This window comes from Setaria italica, chromosome IV (genome assembly GCF_000263155.2).
Source record: "Setaria italica strain Yugu1 chromosome IV, Setaria_italica_v2.0, whole genome shotgun sequence".
NCBI lineage: Eukaryota > Viridiplantae > Streptophyta > Magnoliopsida > Poales > Poaceae > Setaria > Setaria italica.
The window spans coordinates 33208010-33223753 of record NC_028453.1 but is presented as its reverse complement, the minus strand read 5'-3'; the positions used below and the strand labels follow the sequence as shown (position 1 = coordinate 33223753).

Below are 15744 nucleotides of genomic sequence, written 5' to 3'. Positions count from 1 at the left end.
AAGCAGACAAAGAACTGTACAATGTAAATTGCTAAATTAACTACTGCATCTAGTGTGTCTGACTTCTTTGAAGACGATGGCATTGCAAATTGTTAGTACCGCATCTTGTAGTTCACAGAGGAAATAACTGCCCCTAAAATGTTCAGAAACCACACACAAATTCTCCTTTTAGAACAAGGACAGCTGATTTAGCATTCTGTGTGTCTGACTTCTGAAATGGACTAAAAAGAATCCACTAGTACAATTTTCTAAAGCTAACCTTTCTGCCTGGTGGTTGGGTGGAGACAACTGTTTACTACAAAACAAAGAAACACCAGCCCAAAAGACCCTTTTTGGACACATAGTTGATACATGCATGGCACATAGTTGATACCTGCATTTGATATTTGGAGTTTCTAAAAGGTGGGACTGTGATGGATATCCAACATCTTGGACTCTTGGGTTGAGAGGGATATGGATAATGGGAATGGTGCAAAAGAGCCTCAAGTTAAAAATTTTTAAAGATCCATATGAAATATGGGAGATGCATGTATTTGACACCACACCGAATTAAACCATGAAACTGGCAGCTAGACAAAAGTAACATATTTGCAGACAAAGGCGATGAATATGGGACTTTCAGAGAGGTAAGTTGAGCACTCTTACTTAATGCTGAAAGCAGTTTTTCCACGCATTTAAAGGCAGAAAGTGAGATGGGAACCTGGTCATTGCACATAATATCCAAGCTAGGCTCTTTTTCTGGGGATAAGATGCGTCATAAAAGAACCATGTTTTTTCTTGTGTATTGTCTGACATGGTGCTAAGTGGAAATAAGTAGATAATTAAATTTATTCATACATAACTTTCTTTTGCTAATGAATTTATATATTATCCTTCAGGACCCCTAAAATATTTCCTAATTTAGACTCAATAAAAGAACACCACTGGATCTTGTTTAAGATAGCAGAACATAGAGTACTAATAAAATAGGCAACCTAAGGGCCTAGGGACACATTACCTTATAGAAGTGTCATTTTCTGCCAGCCAGCTTACACACCTCTGCATATTGTTAATCACAACACCCATCAATACTAACAAAGACTTTAAATAGAAGAATGACGAAAAAAAATCCCACCAAGGAAATTATCATCTTCGCATACATTTATAACCACTTGTTTGTTCACATCCTTTGCGATAGATAAACTTAAAAAAGTGAATCAGAGTATTATTTGGTCCAGGCTCCACTGAAAGGAACACTTAAATAAATCGGTACCCACGAAAGATCAGCGATCTAATTTGTGGAACCATATGGAGGTCGATCTTATGCAGGATAGACCAGCTTTTCAGTTCCCTCGATGGTAGAATGACGATCAAGCAGGATTGCAAGTTTGCAACAATGTGCAAGTAGTAGGTCAATTATCATTATATATGATCCAGTTGCAAGGGTCCCTGTTCTTATTTAATTTCCTGGTGGGTCACTTTCACAACTTAGTTACGTATTGATCAGTACACAGCCAGACAATTATCTTCTTTTATTTTCTTTTTTCAAAAGAAAAAAGAAAATTGAAGCACCCTCCTCAAATTGATCAATCCTTGTATGATTTCACCATCCAGTCACCCTTACATACACATCATTATTCGCATCACCGTTCTGATTTCATCCACCTACATTGGTCATTTGGGTGCTTACGTTTCCTTCCATTCACTATCAGAAATGTGAGCACGCAAATGACCAATCCTTCCATACACCAATCCCCTTACGCTCACATCATTGGGGGTGCAAGAACTTCCAACACTAACGTGTTCATCTAAACAAAAAGAAATACAAAACAATTCAACCGGCCGAACTCTCTCGACCAAAGTGCAAAAAATCCATCACGGCACAAAAAGGAACAAATACGCAAGAATTCAAAGCTCTAGGCCTGTATGAATCCTGACGCGTACATTTCACCAACCAAATCCAGCCTTGATGAACCGAGAGGCAGAAGGAAGTCATCGGCGGCAGCCAGACCTTGGAAGACGTCGGCCTCCTCCTCCAAGAAGCTCAGGAAGCCTCCCGGGTTGAGATCCATCCACAGGTCGCTACTGCGATCAGCAAGGTCGTAATAGTCACCGAAACCTCCTTCCTCCACCTTCACCTCGCATTTGATCTTCGTCTTCTTGCTGGGCTCCTGCTGCGCCGTGAAATCGCTCCTCTCCGTCGTTGTCGTCGTCACCGCAGCCGGCGCCGGCCTCTTCTTGGTCGTCCCCTTCTCCTCCTCCTGTACCGGCGGTGATGTCGTTGTTGCCATGCCGACCGCCACGCTGGCAGACGGGACGGGCTTGCCGGTGAGCCGCTGCACGAGGTCCCGGAAGTTGGCGACGTCGGTCTTGATGATCTCCGGCGCAATGATGTGGATGATCTTTATCTTGGGCCGCGTCGTCGGCGTCGCCGTGTGCGAGCCCCCACGCGCCGCCGCCGGCATGGCTGATGTGCTCAAGCCGTACGTGGTGCTCCCCCACTGATGCGGGCGTGGATAGAGAGGCAGAGAGAGGGATGCTAGAGCTCGCTCGAACGGCGAAGGCAAGGACAAGGAGGGAGAAAGTGAAGCGGAGATGAAGATGGCGCAGAGAGACGATGAAGACGAAGATGCTATGGTGTTTGGGGGGAGTAGGATGGGGGGAGCTAGGTTGTTTATATACAAGTTTGGAATCGTAGAAGGGGGAGAGGGGAGGAGAACCAATTTTCAAGTTTTGAAATACAAAGGATGAGCGTCAGCGCAAGTGTGCCTCAGGGGATACGTACAAAAAGGCGTATACCCTTTGAGAGACTTTTAGAGGAAAGATGTTACGGTAACATCGTTCGTGTTGTTTTAGTGAGGGGGTCAGGGGTTGCGTTAGAATATGTACACGTCCAGAAAGGACAGCAGGTGTGGGTGCACTTTTCAAATAGCATATGCCCGCATGGAAGGGGGGTGATTAGTTTAACATGATGTGGTGTGCGTTGCTGTAGCATGCATGTACTTTGCTGAGATAGGTATGTAGCACTTGATTGCCATGTGGGATTTAGGTAGTTGATTGACTTTGTACACATGCTTACATTTATACTTAATCAGCAATTACATATCTTGTAGCATGATCTATTCTTGCCTCACTTAGCATGGCCGTGACCACCTGTTCTAGTTGGTGCAGACGCCAGAGAGATTAGACTTCTACTTCCTTCGTCTAAAACACCGTACAATCGGTAACTGGTAAGGTGCAGTAGTAATAAGCACAGAAATGGTCGTCGACATTCACTTGTGAATGTTAAAAAAAATAAGCACAGAAATATCTCGTTCGTTCCGATCAAACCGAGCACTCGGCACTGACCGGAGAGTACCGGCAGGTGCGTAGGTCTCGCCGCGAGGTCGGCCGGCCCGCACGGAAACGCTAGTTGCGAGGAATAGTTTAGTTTCCGATCGAGCTCCCGGCCTCTCGCGTGCGCGAGAATATAGGCACCTCTCTGTCAGAGTCTCACGCACGGCCGCCGGCAGCTAGCAAACGTCCCGGCGTGCGCACGGGCGGCGGCGGCTCCATCTTCCCCCGCGGCGGCCTCCTTCGGTTTCGTCTCGACGGCGGCGCGCGGCATTCCGCTGGTTTTGGGAGGGTGGTTTCCGGCTTTCCCCACGCGCGGCATGCTAGGCGATAAACAACTGTAAGCATTTGCTGAATAATCCCCGCTCTCTGGTCTGGTGGAGTAGTGAGAGAGGTGAAAGCGAGGCAGGAGCGATCCATCCGTGAGGGAACTATCACCCATTCTGACCCTGCATTTATCGCCAGTCGCTTCAGTGTGCCGACTGATACTACTAGTTGCACAAAGAAATTTCTCTCGTCTGGTGAAAAGGAGAACTGAACGGAGCCACACAACAATATTCACGCGCAAGTTGACATTAGCCAGGAGCCCAGGAGTACTGGACACGATGACATGCGTTGCGCAGCTTGCATGTAGGCGAAACTAACCGAGGCAGATCATCTTTCTCCCGGAGAAGTGTCAAGTGTATGGCCATTACCTGACATTAAAGACAAACTAATTAGTTCAGGCTAAGGGCAAGTACATTGCTACACGACAACGGTCTCATAGGTCGTCTCATGCAGTGCCACGTAGGATTTTTGATGATGTGGAGGAGAGAGAGCGAGGAGAGAGAAAGAGGTCGTTGCTTCGTGAAACAACCACCTCATGAGCTAAATTGTAGGACTACGAGACAACTTAACAACCATTGTACGAGTTATTGTTGCCATGCAACTCATAATATTTTATTTTTCTTATGCACAAATTAAGGAATTATATACCACCACCAGACAACTTATAGGACAACCCATTGTATGGGTTGCCTGTTGAATCGTCTCAAGATTACGTGTCAATGCATGAGACCGCCTATTAGACAACACCAATGTACTTGTCCTAAGCGACTATGTGTTTAAATAATGACACACAGTACACACTCACAATCGGGCATCAATAAAGAAAATGTACATAGTAAAAAGAAAAGGCATGTATATACCTTTCTTAGAGGAATGGTTGACTTTTGTCGGAAGCTAAGAGGGACGTCACGAGTGAAGCAAAGTCTCACAGATGGTAGGGGCACACCTAGGACTTTTGTTGTATTAGAACACGTACACCTCCCAGAAAGGCAGCAGAAGTGGGCGTACTTTTCTTGTATAGTTAATTAGTTAAGATTTTGAGGTTCTAGCAGCATTGTTGTACTGTCATGTACTTATTAGCTGCTAGCTACCTGTCCTGATTGTTGTCGTGTGCATTCTAGTTGTTCCATGCGATCGATTGACTTTTATGCTGTCACTGTAGAACATGCGAGCGAGTGAGGCAATAATGCTGCCATGGAAGCACGGAAAATCGCTCTACTGAACGAATCGAACACAAAGCACCGCACCGGTACAATGCGTGTAGTGTAGCCGTGGTGCGACTTTTAGAGGAATGGATGTCACTACAGGCCGGCTACTCACTGTAACATGTGTACAAGTAGACATAGATAAATATGTGTTGGAATATTCATGCAAACCATTAATGGAAAGGTAAGTACACCTTCCGTTCATGTTTAGGGTCCATTTAGTAGAGCTGAAAGTTTTTCTCCATAAGAAATGAGAAGCCATTCTATGGGGGTGTTTGGATCTTTAGTCCGGACTAAAATTCATATCACATCGAATATTCGAAGACTAATTAAAAAGACTAAATATGAGCTAATTATAAAACTAATTACACAGACGGAGGCTAATTCGCGAGACGAATCTATTAAGCCTAATTAATCCATCTTCAGCACATGTTTACTATAGCATCACATTGTCAAATCATGGAATAATTAGGCTTAATAGATTCGTCTCGCAAATTAGCCTCTATCTGTGCAATTAGTTTTATAATTAATCTATATAATACTCCTAATTAGTATCTAAATAAATATTCGATGTGATAGGAATTTTAGGAGTTCTGAAGAACCAAACAACTCCTATATATAGCCGAAAGCAATTCCCTATGCGAGAGGTGAGTCAGCAAAATTAATGTAGTTTTTTCTCAACTCCCAATGCCTTAATTTATTTCAGAAAATCACGTTTGGTATAACTCTCTTGGAGTAACTACAGTGTCTTATATTATGTGTGGAATTGTCAAATGATATATGTACCGAGGTTTTCGACCCTGCTTGTAAGATTGTACCTAGTTTGACTGTGGAAAACCAAATTTTATGTGTGGAATTGTCAAATGATATAGAGTACTAGTAGTTACAAAAATCATAACATTAGCAGGCATACAGATCCAATGGTATACATTTTGTGGAAATAACTCATATATTTTTGTTGAACTAATTTGTGTAAACAAATTTGAACTTGGGCAGTCAAATTATGTGTTGTCATATACAACAAATGGACCGGGGCATGTCGGTAGCAGGAGCCCGTACGGAAATGCCTCCCATGCATCGAACGAATCGAAACACAAGCTAGCACGGCGCCTGCACAGTACGTCGTCGCGATGGAGGCCCACACAAGCAGCCGCGATCGCCCGCCTCCGGGCTCGATCAAGTCGTCCCAGGGCGGCCGCGCGCGCACGCCACGGTGCCGAGCGGGCGAACGGCCGGGCTCGGCCGCTCTTCTCCCGTCGGGTGGGTGGAGTTACAGAAACCGACGCCCGCAGCGCTTGCTGGCGCTGCCGCGATGCGCCGGCCTCGGTTTTCGTGGGGGGCGTGCGCGCGGCCGCGGTTACCAGGGTTGTTGGTGGCGTGGGTGGCCTCGGTTCGTTCGCGACTTGGCGTTGGTTTGGGACGACAGGGGATTCGACGCGCGAGGCCGTGCGGAAGCGTCAGGATCATGTGCTGCTCTCTGGCCGTGGCCGCGGCCTGCTTCGTTTCCCGCCTCCGGTGGAGGAGGATCGGAGGATGGTCAATTCGATGGCGTCCACGTTCCCAGCAAGCTGGGCATTCTTATTGCCGCGAGCCATCAGCATCCGTCCGGAGAACGAAAGCTATCGATTTCCCTAATTACTTTGCAGCGCGCCCACTGGGTCTCGTCATGATCGCAGTTCATTACTGTATTACCAGGCCTGCAGTTTTTTAAGTCTACTACTACACTAAGTACTGCTACCAAATTGCCATTTGTAGTCACCACATGCATGGACGATCAGTCCTCCGTGCTGTGAGAAAAAACTTCAATCTCCACAGGGATGAGACTAGGTTCGCCGCCCTGTGTGTCTTTGTCTACCGCGGGGGTAGGGCCGGGGTGGCTCGATCGATCATCCGGTGAAAATGAGAGCCGAAGCGAAGCGGGGACACGCACGGAAGTTGACGTTGGGACTAGGACATGCGCCCACTTGTTTGCAGGAGGCGGCTTCCAAAGATCTTTCTTTCTTTTTTCATTTGGACTACTTGAGCTTCATTTGACATTCTTTAGGGCTGGGCTTACTCTAGCAGGTGCAAATACAGATTTGTCATTCTGGGCGGATTTTACTTCTTATTGGGCTGATCAGCCCAAACTTCTATCGGGTCAAGAGCCCCCAGTACTCTGGGCCCATGCCCATCTGCGTAACTCAAGCCGTTGGGATTCCGCCTCACCCGCCGCCGGCCGCCGCCGCGCCGCATTGCCATGGGAAGTGGGGAGACGGAGACGGCGAGCGCCTCATGGTCCTTAACGTTCTCCAGGACGCCACCACGTCTGCGCGTCCTCTTCTCTTAGTTTCCCCGCGTGCAATTGCATATTGCCATTTGTTTGGCGTTTTTGTTTAGTTTTGAGGGCCGCGTGGCGCCAGGCTCCGGAGGCGACGGCGCTTGGTGGCCTGACCCTCGATTTTGTTGGCCGTGGCGTCGCTTCAAGCTGGTTGTTTTGTCAGTGCCACTGTGCCAGGACTGCTCGCAAGCAAATTCGGAAATGAAAGAAGGCTACCGAAAGAACAAGCAACGGATTGAGCGCGGAATTTCCGATCCCGGCCAATTGTGCGAGCAGATTCCGGAACAACAAGTTTGCTGACCGATTTTGATCCTTTTTCCCCTGGATTATTAAGTCAGCGCCATCTGTTCTGCTCCCTGATATTGTAAATGTTGTCGATACTTGTTATGATTTCATTTTCTGTTGAAGAGTGAGAGTAAAATAGGAGAGGTAAACGAGCAGTGTAATTATTGGATAATTAGCTCCCTTCTGTGGCCAAAGTGGATCCACTTTGAGTTAATGATGTGTTGTTTTCCTTTGCTATTTAAGTAAAGTCCTCATCACAAGTTGGACATAATAACATAATTTTAGCATGGTTCTGGGCTTCTGACCATTAGATGCAGCTATTTTTGGCCGAATGGTTAGTTTCTTGGTTATGATATAGTTCTGTGTCCAATGTATACAAGCTGCAGGTGAAGCTTGAAAAGGAAGGATTGAAAATTTCCTGTGTAATGAGAGGATTGAGAGCCTATATTACTTTGATGTCATCTTTGTCTCAATCCATGTTTCTTACTTACTGGATGTGCATATATATTTAAAGGAAAGAGAGATGTTGGAATCGACAAACACAAAAAAGGAAAAGTTTTATGGGTTGGAATATTGCAACTTTCAAGAAGACAATAAACCTTTCTCTTGAAACAATAGTGGAACCGTGGATTAAAGAAATCTGGACCTCGAGGCATCATTTGTGGAAGGCATCAACAATTTTTTTTTTGTTAAGAAGCATCTGTTCTACGAAAAATTAATTTAAGATAAGTAGGCATCTTCTGAGTAACATTGATAGAAACACATTACAGACTACGAAATGGACATTAATGACACCATCTACGAAAATCGAAAAACTATGCTCTTCTTTTTTGCTAAGTCAAACCTGTGCAATGTTTTTCTCTTTCGATGCTACATCATATTTCTACAGGAGTACAGGTCCTTAGTGGAATGCTCGGAAAAACAACCAAATGAGGTACTCTCCCTGTTTCAGACACAACACATGGCTCGTTGTTACATAATTAAGATTTCGAATTTACTTTATGTTTGTGAATGATGAATGATGATCCTTAGATTGTTAAAAAATGTGGAGATGAGAGGAGACATGGAATGGTGGAAATATAGAATGGGATTGCATAACTTTGTAAGAGAGTATATTTATTTATTCTTGCTTAATCGTCTAATAGTGATAGCAGCAACGAACTAATTCTTGCTCAATACCAGCAGTCTTTTTTGTTTCAAACATGGTACTTGCCAAGGGGTGCAGTATTCTTAATTGCAGTTTTTGGAGACCATGCCGTGACACAGAAAGCCTTTCTGGAGAGCAAAAGCTGTTGCGGAAGCTATTTATCATCTTGACTCTATTTGAAATGTTAGCTATATTTAATTTCACTGTGACATTTAATTTCAGTTTTTTGTAGTAGCAGCTGATCTGTCAAAGATAAAATTCAACTTTTTAACTTTGAGACTCGAACAATTTAGATGTTAATATTTAGTTGGAGTTATAGTATGTTCTATATATTTTCTGTCAGATGCTTCATAGGTATTATGTTGCATGCACTAGCCAGTTGAACCCCGAAGGTTAAGCTCACGTCCACGCTCCCTTAGGACTCAAACATGAAAATAGGGGTCAATTGCTATTATTTTATTTAATGGCTCCCATTAGAATTCGAACTCAAGATCTGGCCATGATACCATGTAGAGTTTGCATGCACCGACTAGTTTAACCCAAAAGGCTTAAAGTGATAGGGAAAATGTCTGCAATTCACATATCCTTACACTATGGACTCAAGGGCTACTTGTCATCACCATACTTAGTCTTGTACTTTTTTTTGTGAGAATTGAAGGAATGGGAAGGTTTTTGATTTGCATACCACGTGTTTGATTATTTTGTGGCTTATTCCTGTGCAAAGTTTGCTTCAGCACACTGGCTTTTACTTGGTTTATTTATTTATTTATTGTATCCCATTAACCTATACGATTTTCCAAAAATTTTCAACACTCGGTATCCTTTTAACAGAGCAGCTTCTAAGCTGAATCCAAAAGGAGCTCTGTAAACAATTTGTTGTAAAGAAGTAATTCAAGACTAATTTCTTAAAGTGATTCTCTGGAATGAACAAAGAGGCTGGGGGTTTAGCTTAAAAAAGTTGCTTCTCCTGATTCACTCATGCTCAGTATAACTTCATATTTAAAATTTAACCTAGAAAATCATATAGAATCATTTTTAGAAACATAATCATTTCTTGCAGACAATCACTTCTTAAACTAAATCAGTTAGGTCTACCAGACCCTTAGATGTTATCCTGCTCCCTCAATTCATATTTTGTTTTTTTTTACTTCCTCTCAAGTCACAGTAATGCTAAGTAGCCACACTGTATTATGGGAGATTGTTTTTTAAATGTAGTGGTTTTCTCCATTTGATTTTGTCAAGGTATCTATTCAGTTCCTAGACATTTTTCCATATTATAAACTTCTACGGTGATATGTGGACCACTTCTATATAATTACTATTATGTAGTATCCTATTCCTTGGCAAGTGTAAAAGGAGCAAAACTTCAATCTAAGTTTGTCATCATGTATAATAAAAAAAAATATTTCAAGCTCACAAAAAAAACCGCACCCTAGTTTATTATTATTTTCTCACTAGATGAGGCTCACAGAGGGGCTCATCGATGCTACCGTGGTGGCCTGGGACGGTGCCCAGCATGCTCGCGCTAGGGTTCAAGCCCGGGCGGGTGCGCTCCTCACCGGGAGAGGCAACTAATGGAGCTAGGCTCCGTTCGCGAACGCCCTGATGATCTATATGTATGTTGTCATTCTATGATTATTATATCTGATATGTACCCACTTGTCAACATTTCATATAAGATTACCTCGGTTGGTGGCATCATTGGATGATGACAGTAGCAAGGATAGAAGCATCATTGACTTTTCAGACTACTTAATTTATGTATAAGAAAGCTGAGCCCTAAACAACATACCTAATCGATGCCATGTCCTTAGAGAACATCCACCCTTTGGATGACCATCTGATGGTTTAGTTTCTCCAACCAATGAATATGAGTTTGCATTGAAACTTCCAAAAGGTCGTACTGTGGTTCAGTGTACTCTTTGGTCAAAGTATTGAAAGGTGACTTGTCTTCTACTGCCCCACATGCACAGCTTTCTTTTTCCGTCTCCCCACACCAACTGAGCATAATCATCTTTCTTCTCCCAATGCTGACTCTTGAGCGAAAGACTAGATCAAATCCACCTAAAGCCATCTGCCAATCAGCCTTTTAGCTTGCCTCAGGTTTCTACTACCTTCCTTTTCTTCATAAGTTCGTTCTTGTTTAACTTCTTTTCTTCTTTGGAATTGAGTATCTTGTGATTTGCAGGAACAATACCTCTTCTCAAGATGGGTGCTGAGCTAACTGTTACGGGATGGTTCTTGTCGCCAATCATAAGGGAGATGCAAGACACCGCTTTGGCCTACATAAGGGGGCAATTTAGTTGGAAGAAGGATCAGGAGAAGGACCTTGAACGCCTGGACACCATTCTCACGGAGATCCTGACAGTTGTGGATGTCATTGAGAAGCGGGAGATTAAGGATGGCAACCAGAGGAGGCTGCTAAGCATACTTAAAGATGCCATTTACAGTGCTGTTGATGTGCTGGACAGCTTCCAATATATGGTCCTGAAGTCCAAGGTCGACAGACAATCTGTGGTGAGTCGAGTCAACTCATCCTGTGTTCACTTGAGCAAACGTTTGATGGGTATCAACAAGTTCCGGCAGAAGCTAGCAGATATTTTGGAGAAACTAGATCAGGTAAAAGTGACAGCAGATACCTTATTGAAAGTAGTTAATTTTGACAATTCTACTGCAAGGTTATTGCCAGTAACGCGGCTGCGTGTAACTTCCCCTTTAAAAGAAAATCACCATATATATGGTCGAAGAGATGAGCTTGATAAGCTGAGAGATATGTTGTTTGAGATAAGTGACAGTAATGCACCTGGACCCAGCAATGCACCTGTACTTAGTGACTCAAGCATTAATGTTATATCCATTGTTGGTGTTGGTGGGGTTGGGAAGACTAGCCTTGCACAGATGGCATTCAGAGATGAACAAATACGCACAAACTTCAGTCTCAGAATGTGGGTTTCTGTATCTGATACTTATGATGAGATTAGATTAACAAGGGCTATTTTGGAATCTTTAACTGATGCAAATTATCACACTGTTACTGAATTTGAAGAATTACAGAATGCTCTTCGTGAAAAGCTAGAGGGAAAGAAATTTCTTCTCATACTGGATGATGTTTGGTATGACGAGGACAAGACACAATGGGAAAATGAATTACTGTGGAGCAAAGTCTTGTCTTCCTTAAACACTGGACTGGAAGGGTCAAAGATTTTGGTGACAACTCGAGCTGACAAAGCTTGCAGTATCCTACAGGTTAGGATAGCCCCTTTACGTTTGAGAGGATTGGACATAGATGATTACTGGTTGCTATTCAGAAACTGTGCCTTTGGTGAGAAATATCCAGGACAATTTCCAGAACTTAAGGAAATAGGAATACAGATTTGTCAGAGATTGAATGGTTTGCCTCTTGCTGCGAAGATAATCGGTCGGCTATTGAATGCTGATTTAGATGTCAGCCACTGGAAGAAAGTGCTGGAGAGTGATTTATCTGATGATGTCATGAAGGTTCTGAGGTTGAGTTACCAACACTTACCTGTCCAATTGAAGCTATGCTTCAGCTTCTGCAGCCTTTTTCCGAAGGACTGGCGTTTTGAGCCTAAAATGCTTACTGAAATGTGGATTGCACAGGGTTTCATACAGAAGGAGGATTCATACGACACTGATTCGAATATTGAGGATGTAGCAAAGGGCTACTTTGACGAACTTGTGCAGAGATCATTCTTTGAGCGCTCATTGTTGAACCTTCCAACTGAGTATATCATGCATGATTTGATCAATGACTTGGCTCGGAATGTTTCAAAGGATGAATATATCAGGATTGAAAATGATAAGCAAAAGGAGATCCCAGTAAACATTCGCCATTTATCAATATCAGCAAATTTGTTAAGTAGCATGAAGAAAGCAGAGTTGAGAAATTTGCGTACCTTGATTGTTTGGATGAAAACATGGCCTTGCATAAAATTTGAGCTCTTTTACGGTGCACAATATTACTAAGTTGTAGTATAGAGTATAAGCTGTTTTTTGGTATGGGTAAAATTGTAATTAGAACAATATATATTATTCGGGTTTTTTTTCCACACGCCATTTTTTTCCGCACGATCTCACAGCACGCCGCGCCGCCCGTCGATAGAAATTGTGACAACACTCTGAACATGAAGGTCCGTTGCTTGCATCGCATCAGCATTGCAGGCATTCAACATTCGATGGAGCAAAGAAATCAGGAGCAGCCGACATTGTTGCCAGCTTTGTCATCAGGAGCAGGGAGATAACGCGCAATGCTGGTCGTGCGCGCCGCCCTGTGGACGGCCGGAGCGCCCTTCCTTGGTCTACTCTAGCACGGCACCCTTCGCCGCCGCCTGGTATGAAACGAGGAGGATGAGAAGGGTCTCGCACTAATGACTGGACGAGAAGGATCTCACGCTAATGACTTGCCATCACAGGCCGACACGGTGAATTTGCCCCGTCGCATGTCCGATGGGGACGGTGTACGTTGGATGGATAACGACGGCGCCGGCTGCGTCTGATAGAAGTTTGCAGATTGATTATTGATCGTGATCTGCCGGCACCAATGAATCGTCGGCGCCATGAAGAGAATAAGGAAAGATTTGATATATTTCAACAATGCCATTAAATATATTTTCAATCATACCCCTATACTACCCATACTACTGATGCATACTACCTATACTACAGCTTAACGTTTTAGTAGTATATAATTATTCTCGACCGTCGGATCCTTACATACGAGTCATTTTCAAACAGTAGTATAAGGTAGTATTGTGTACCGTAAAAGACCTCTAAAATTTTCCTTTCCAGATGATATATTCAAGAAGTTGAAAAGCATCCGGGTGCTGGACTTGAGTGGTTGTTGCTTGGACAGGCTACCTACATCAGTACAAGTTCTTAAACATTTGCGCTATTTTGCTCTCCGGGTTCCTGAGAGACCATGGCAAACATCACTGACTCGACTCTACCACCTGGAGGTGTTGGTCACCGTAGGACATTCCTGCCGGGAAAGTGAACGCGTCAATCTCCCCGCAAACATGAAGAGGAACCTGCTCAATTTGAGAAAAGCTTACCTTTTCCATGTTGGTGGTACCACGATATCTGGTTTTGGAGGGGACACTCTTCTCCATGGCCAAGGGGAATTCCACGTCAAGAAGGAGAGTGGCTACAGATTGGGTGAGCTAAAAGAGATTAAAAATATCAGAGGACAATTAAAAATTCGGTTTCTTGAGAATGTTGAACATCCACAAGAGGCAATCAATGCCTGCCTAGATTGCAAAGAGCATATAGAATATTTGGAACTCGAGTGGAGCATCAATGCAAGGGCTCTAACTTCTGAACTAGATTTTGATGTGCTCAATGCCCTTAGACCTCACCCTGATCTTGAACGGCTAAAAATCATCGGATACAGAGGAACGGGGTCACCCACTTGGTTTGAGACAAATTGGCTTATCGCATTGGGTTCCGTAGTTCTTGAGAACTGCATGGGTTGGTCACAGTTTCCCCCTCTTGGACAGCTTCCACTGCTCAAGTATCTTGAACTGAGAGGCATGCACGCTGTCAGGCAGATAGGCCAAGAATTCTATGGGATTGATGAGATAAAAGGCTTTCCAATGTTACAAGACATTGTATTTGATGGCATGCTCAACTGGGAAGGGTGGTCTGGAAGCGAAGATAGCTCTTTGCTCCCATGTCTTGAAAGACTACACATATCAAAGTGTCCTAAGCTTCGAGAAACGCCAACCTTTAATTCAACACCAAGAGTTGAAGTGGAAATAGCATCTGGTTCTCCACCAGTCTCGTGTTTAGTTGATTCACTAATTGCAACAGCATCGCGGTTGATCTTTCTTGTCAGTTCGTACAGCTTCTTGAGTGACCTAACCACTGAGCAGCTCAATCATGTTGTTGAGTTAAATCTGAGGAACTGCGCAGATCCGATGCCAGCTTGTGGATTTCACCGACTTAGCTCTCTTCAGGTGTTCAGGATTAGCAACTGTTTAAAATTGCTTTCATCCATCAGTACAGAAGCAGTTGAAAATCAGGACGCAAATTTTCTTCCTCCAGCTCTTTGCCACATTGAAATAGCTCAAAGCAAAGTTCATTCCAGCTTATTACCAAGGTATTTGCAAGGCCTAACTTGCCTCTCAGCATTGGTGCTCAATAGCTGCCATTTGATGAGCTCATTGTCATTTGCTTCTGAACCCCACCACCTCACTGATTTGGAAACAATAACCATTAAAGATTGTAACGAGCTAGCTTCATTGGATGGATTTAGAAATCTTAGTGCTCTCCGAGAGTTGGTAGTTGCGGATTGTTACAATTTCTGCTCCTTGCCAGCTGACTTGAATACAGTGGGGTCTCTTGAGAAATTAGTTCTATGTGGGTGCCCATCGATGAGGTTTCTCCCTGAAGATGGCCTGCCAGCTTCTATGCGAACGATTTTGCTATCAAAGTGCCATCCAGAGCTCGATAGCCAGCTTCAAAGGAAGGAAGGTGCTGAGTGGGACAAGATTCTTCATATCCCTGAAAAGAAACTAGAGGTATATACTTCTCGCATTCACTTCCATTGGATTTCGATGTAGGGTGCTGTTCATGTTATTACAATGCCTGCATCCACTTCGATATGCAAACTTCTACTCATTGTTCTTTGGCGGAGTGTGTACTGTGTACCAAGCATCCACAAAGTCACAGCATTTTCTCGTTGATACTTATTGTTTCCTAACAAAGTTTAATTAGTAAAATGTGCTTCTACTGAGATTTTTTTTCCACCTGGTCAGATAGGGTTGATTGATTTGTTGACTATATTTCCATCCAATTCTTCCTGAAGAAGTTTCATATTCTCTGACGAGAAGGTATGCGTTCCTAAACCACCAGGATACATTTCGATTTAGTCACTTTCTGAATGTAGATCTGTTCAGAATTTCAGAGTTCTTTTTGTTTTTGGCTTTGTCAGGTTCGCCTATATATTTCTTTTGGGGACAGACTGGGTGGGCTGAAGTTTTCGGTGGCTGAAGAACCATGCTTTTCTTATTTTATCTTTCAGTGCTGTACGGAGTAAGTTTTCGGTGTCTGAAAAACATCGTGAGGGTGTTTTTCTTATGTTTGGTGTGCGTTGTTGTTTTGTATGGTACTTCTTCTCTATCAATATATGC

General features: G+C 43.5%; 2 protein-coding genes across 2 annotated transcripts; one reads left to right on the top strand and one right to left on the bottom strand.

Moving 5' to 3' along the window:
* Positions 1 to 1556: 1556 nt before the first annotated feature.
* LOC101769881 lies at positions 1557 to 2835 on the bottom strand. Its single transcript, XM_004965818.2, has one exon. It carries the CDS (start codon positions 2442 to 2444, stop codon positions 1896 to 1898), a length of 549 nt encoding a protein of 182 aa, XP_004965875.1. The 5' UTR covers positions 2445 to 2835; the 3' UTR covers positions 1557 to 1895.
* Positions 2836 to 10051: 7216 nt separating this feature from the next.
* On the top strand, positions 10052 to 15297 carry LOC101782974 (putative disease resistance protein RGA3). The gene is made up of 4 exons (XM_022826135.1): positions 10052 to 10100; positions 10782 to 12540; positions 13383 to 15132; positions 15175 to 15297. The coding sequence occupies exons 1-4, from the start codon at positions 10052 to 10054 to the stop codon at positions 15295 to 15297; spliced, it is 3681 nt and encodes a 1226-aa protein (XP_022681870.1).
* The last annotated feature ends 447 nt before the right edge of the window (positions 15298 to 15744 follow it).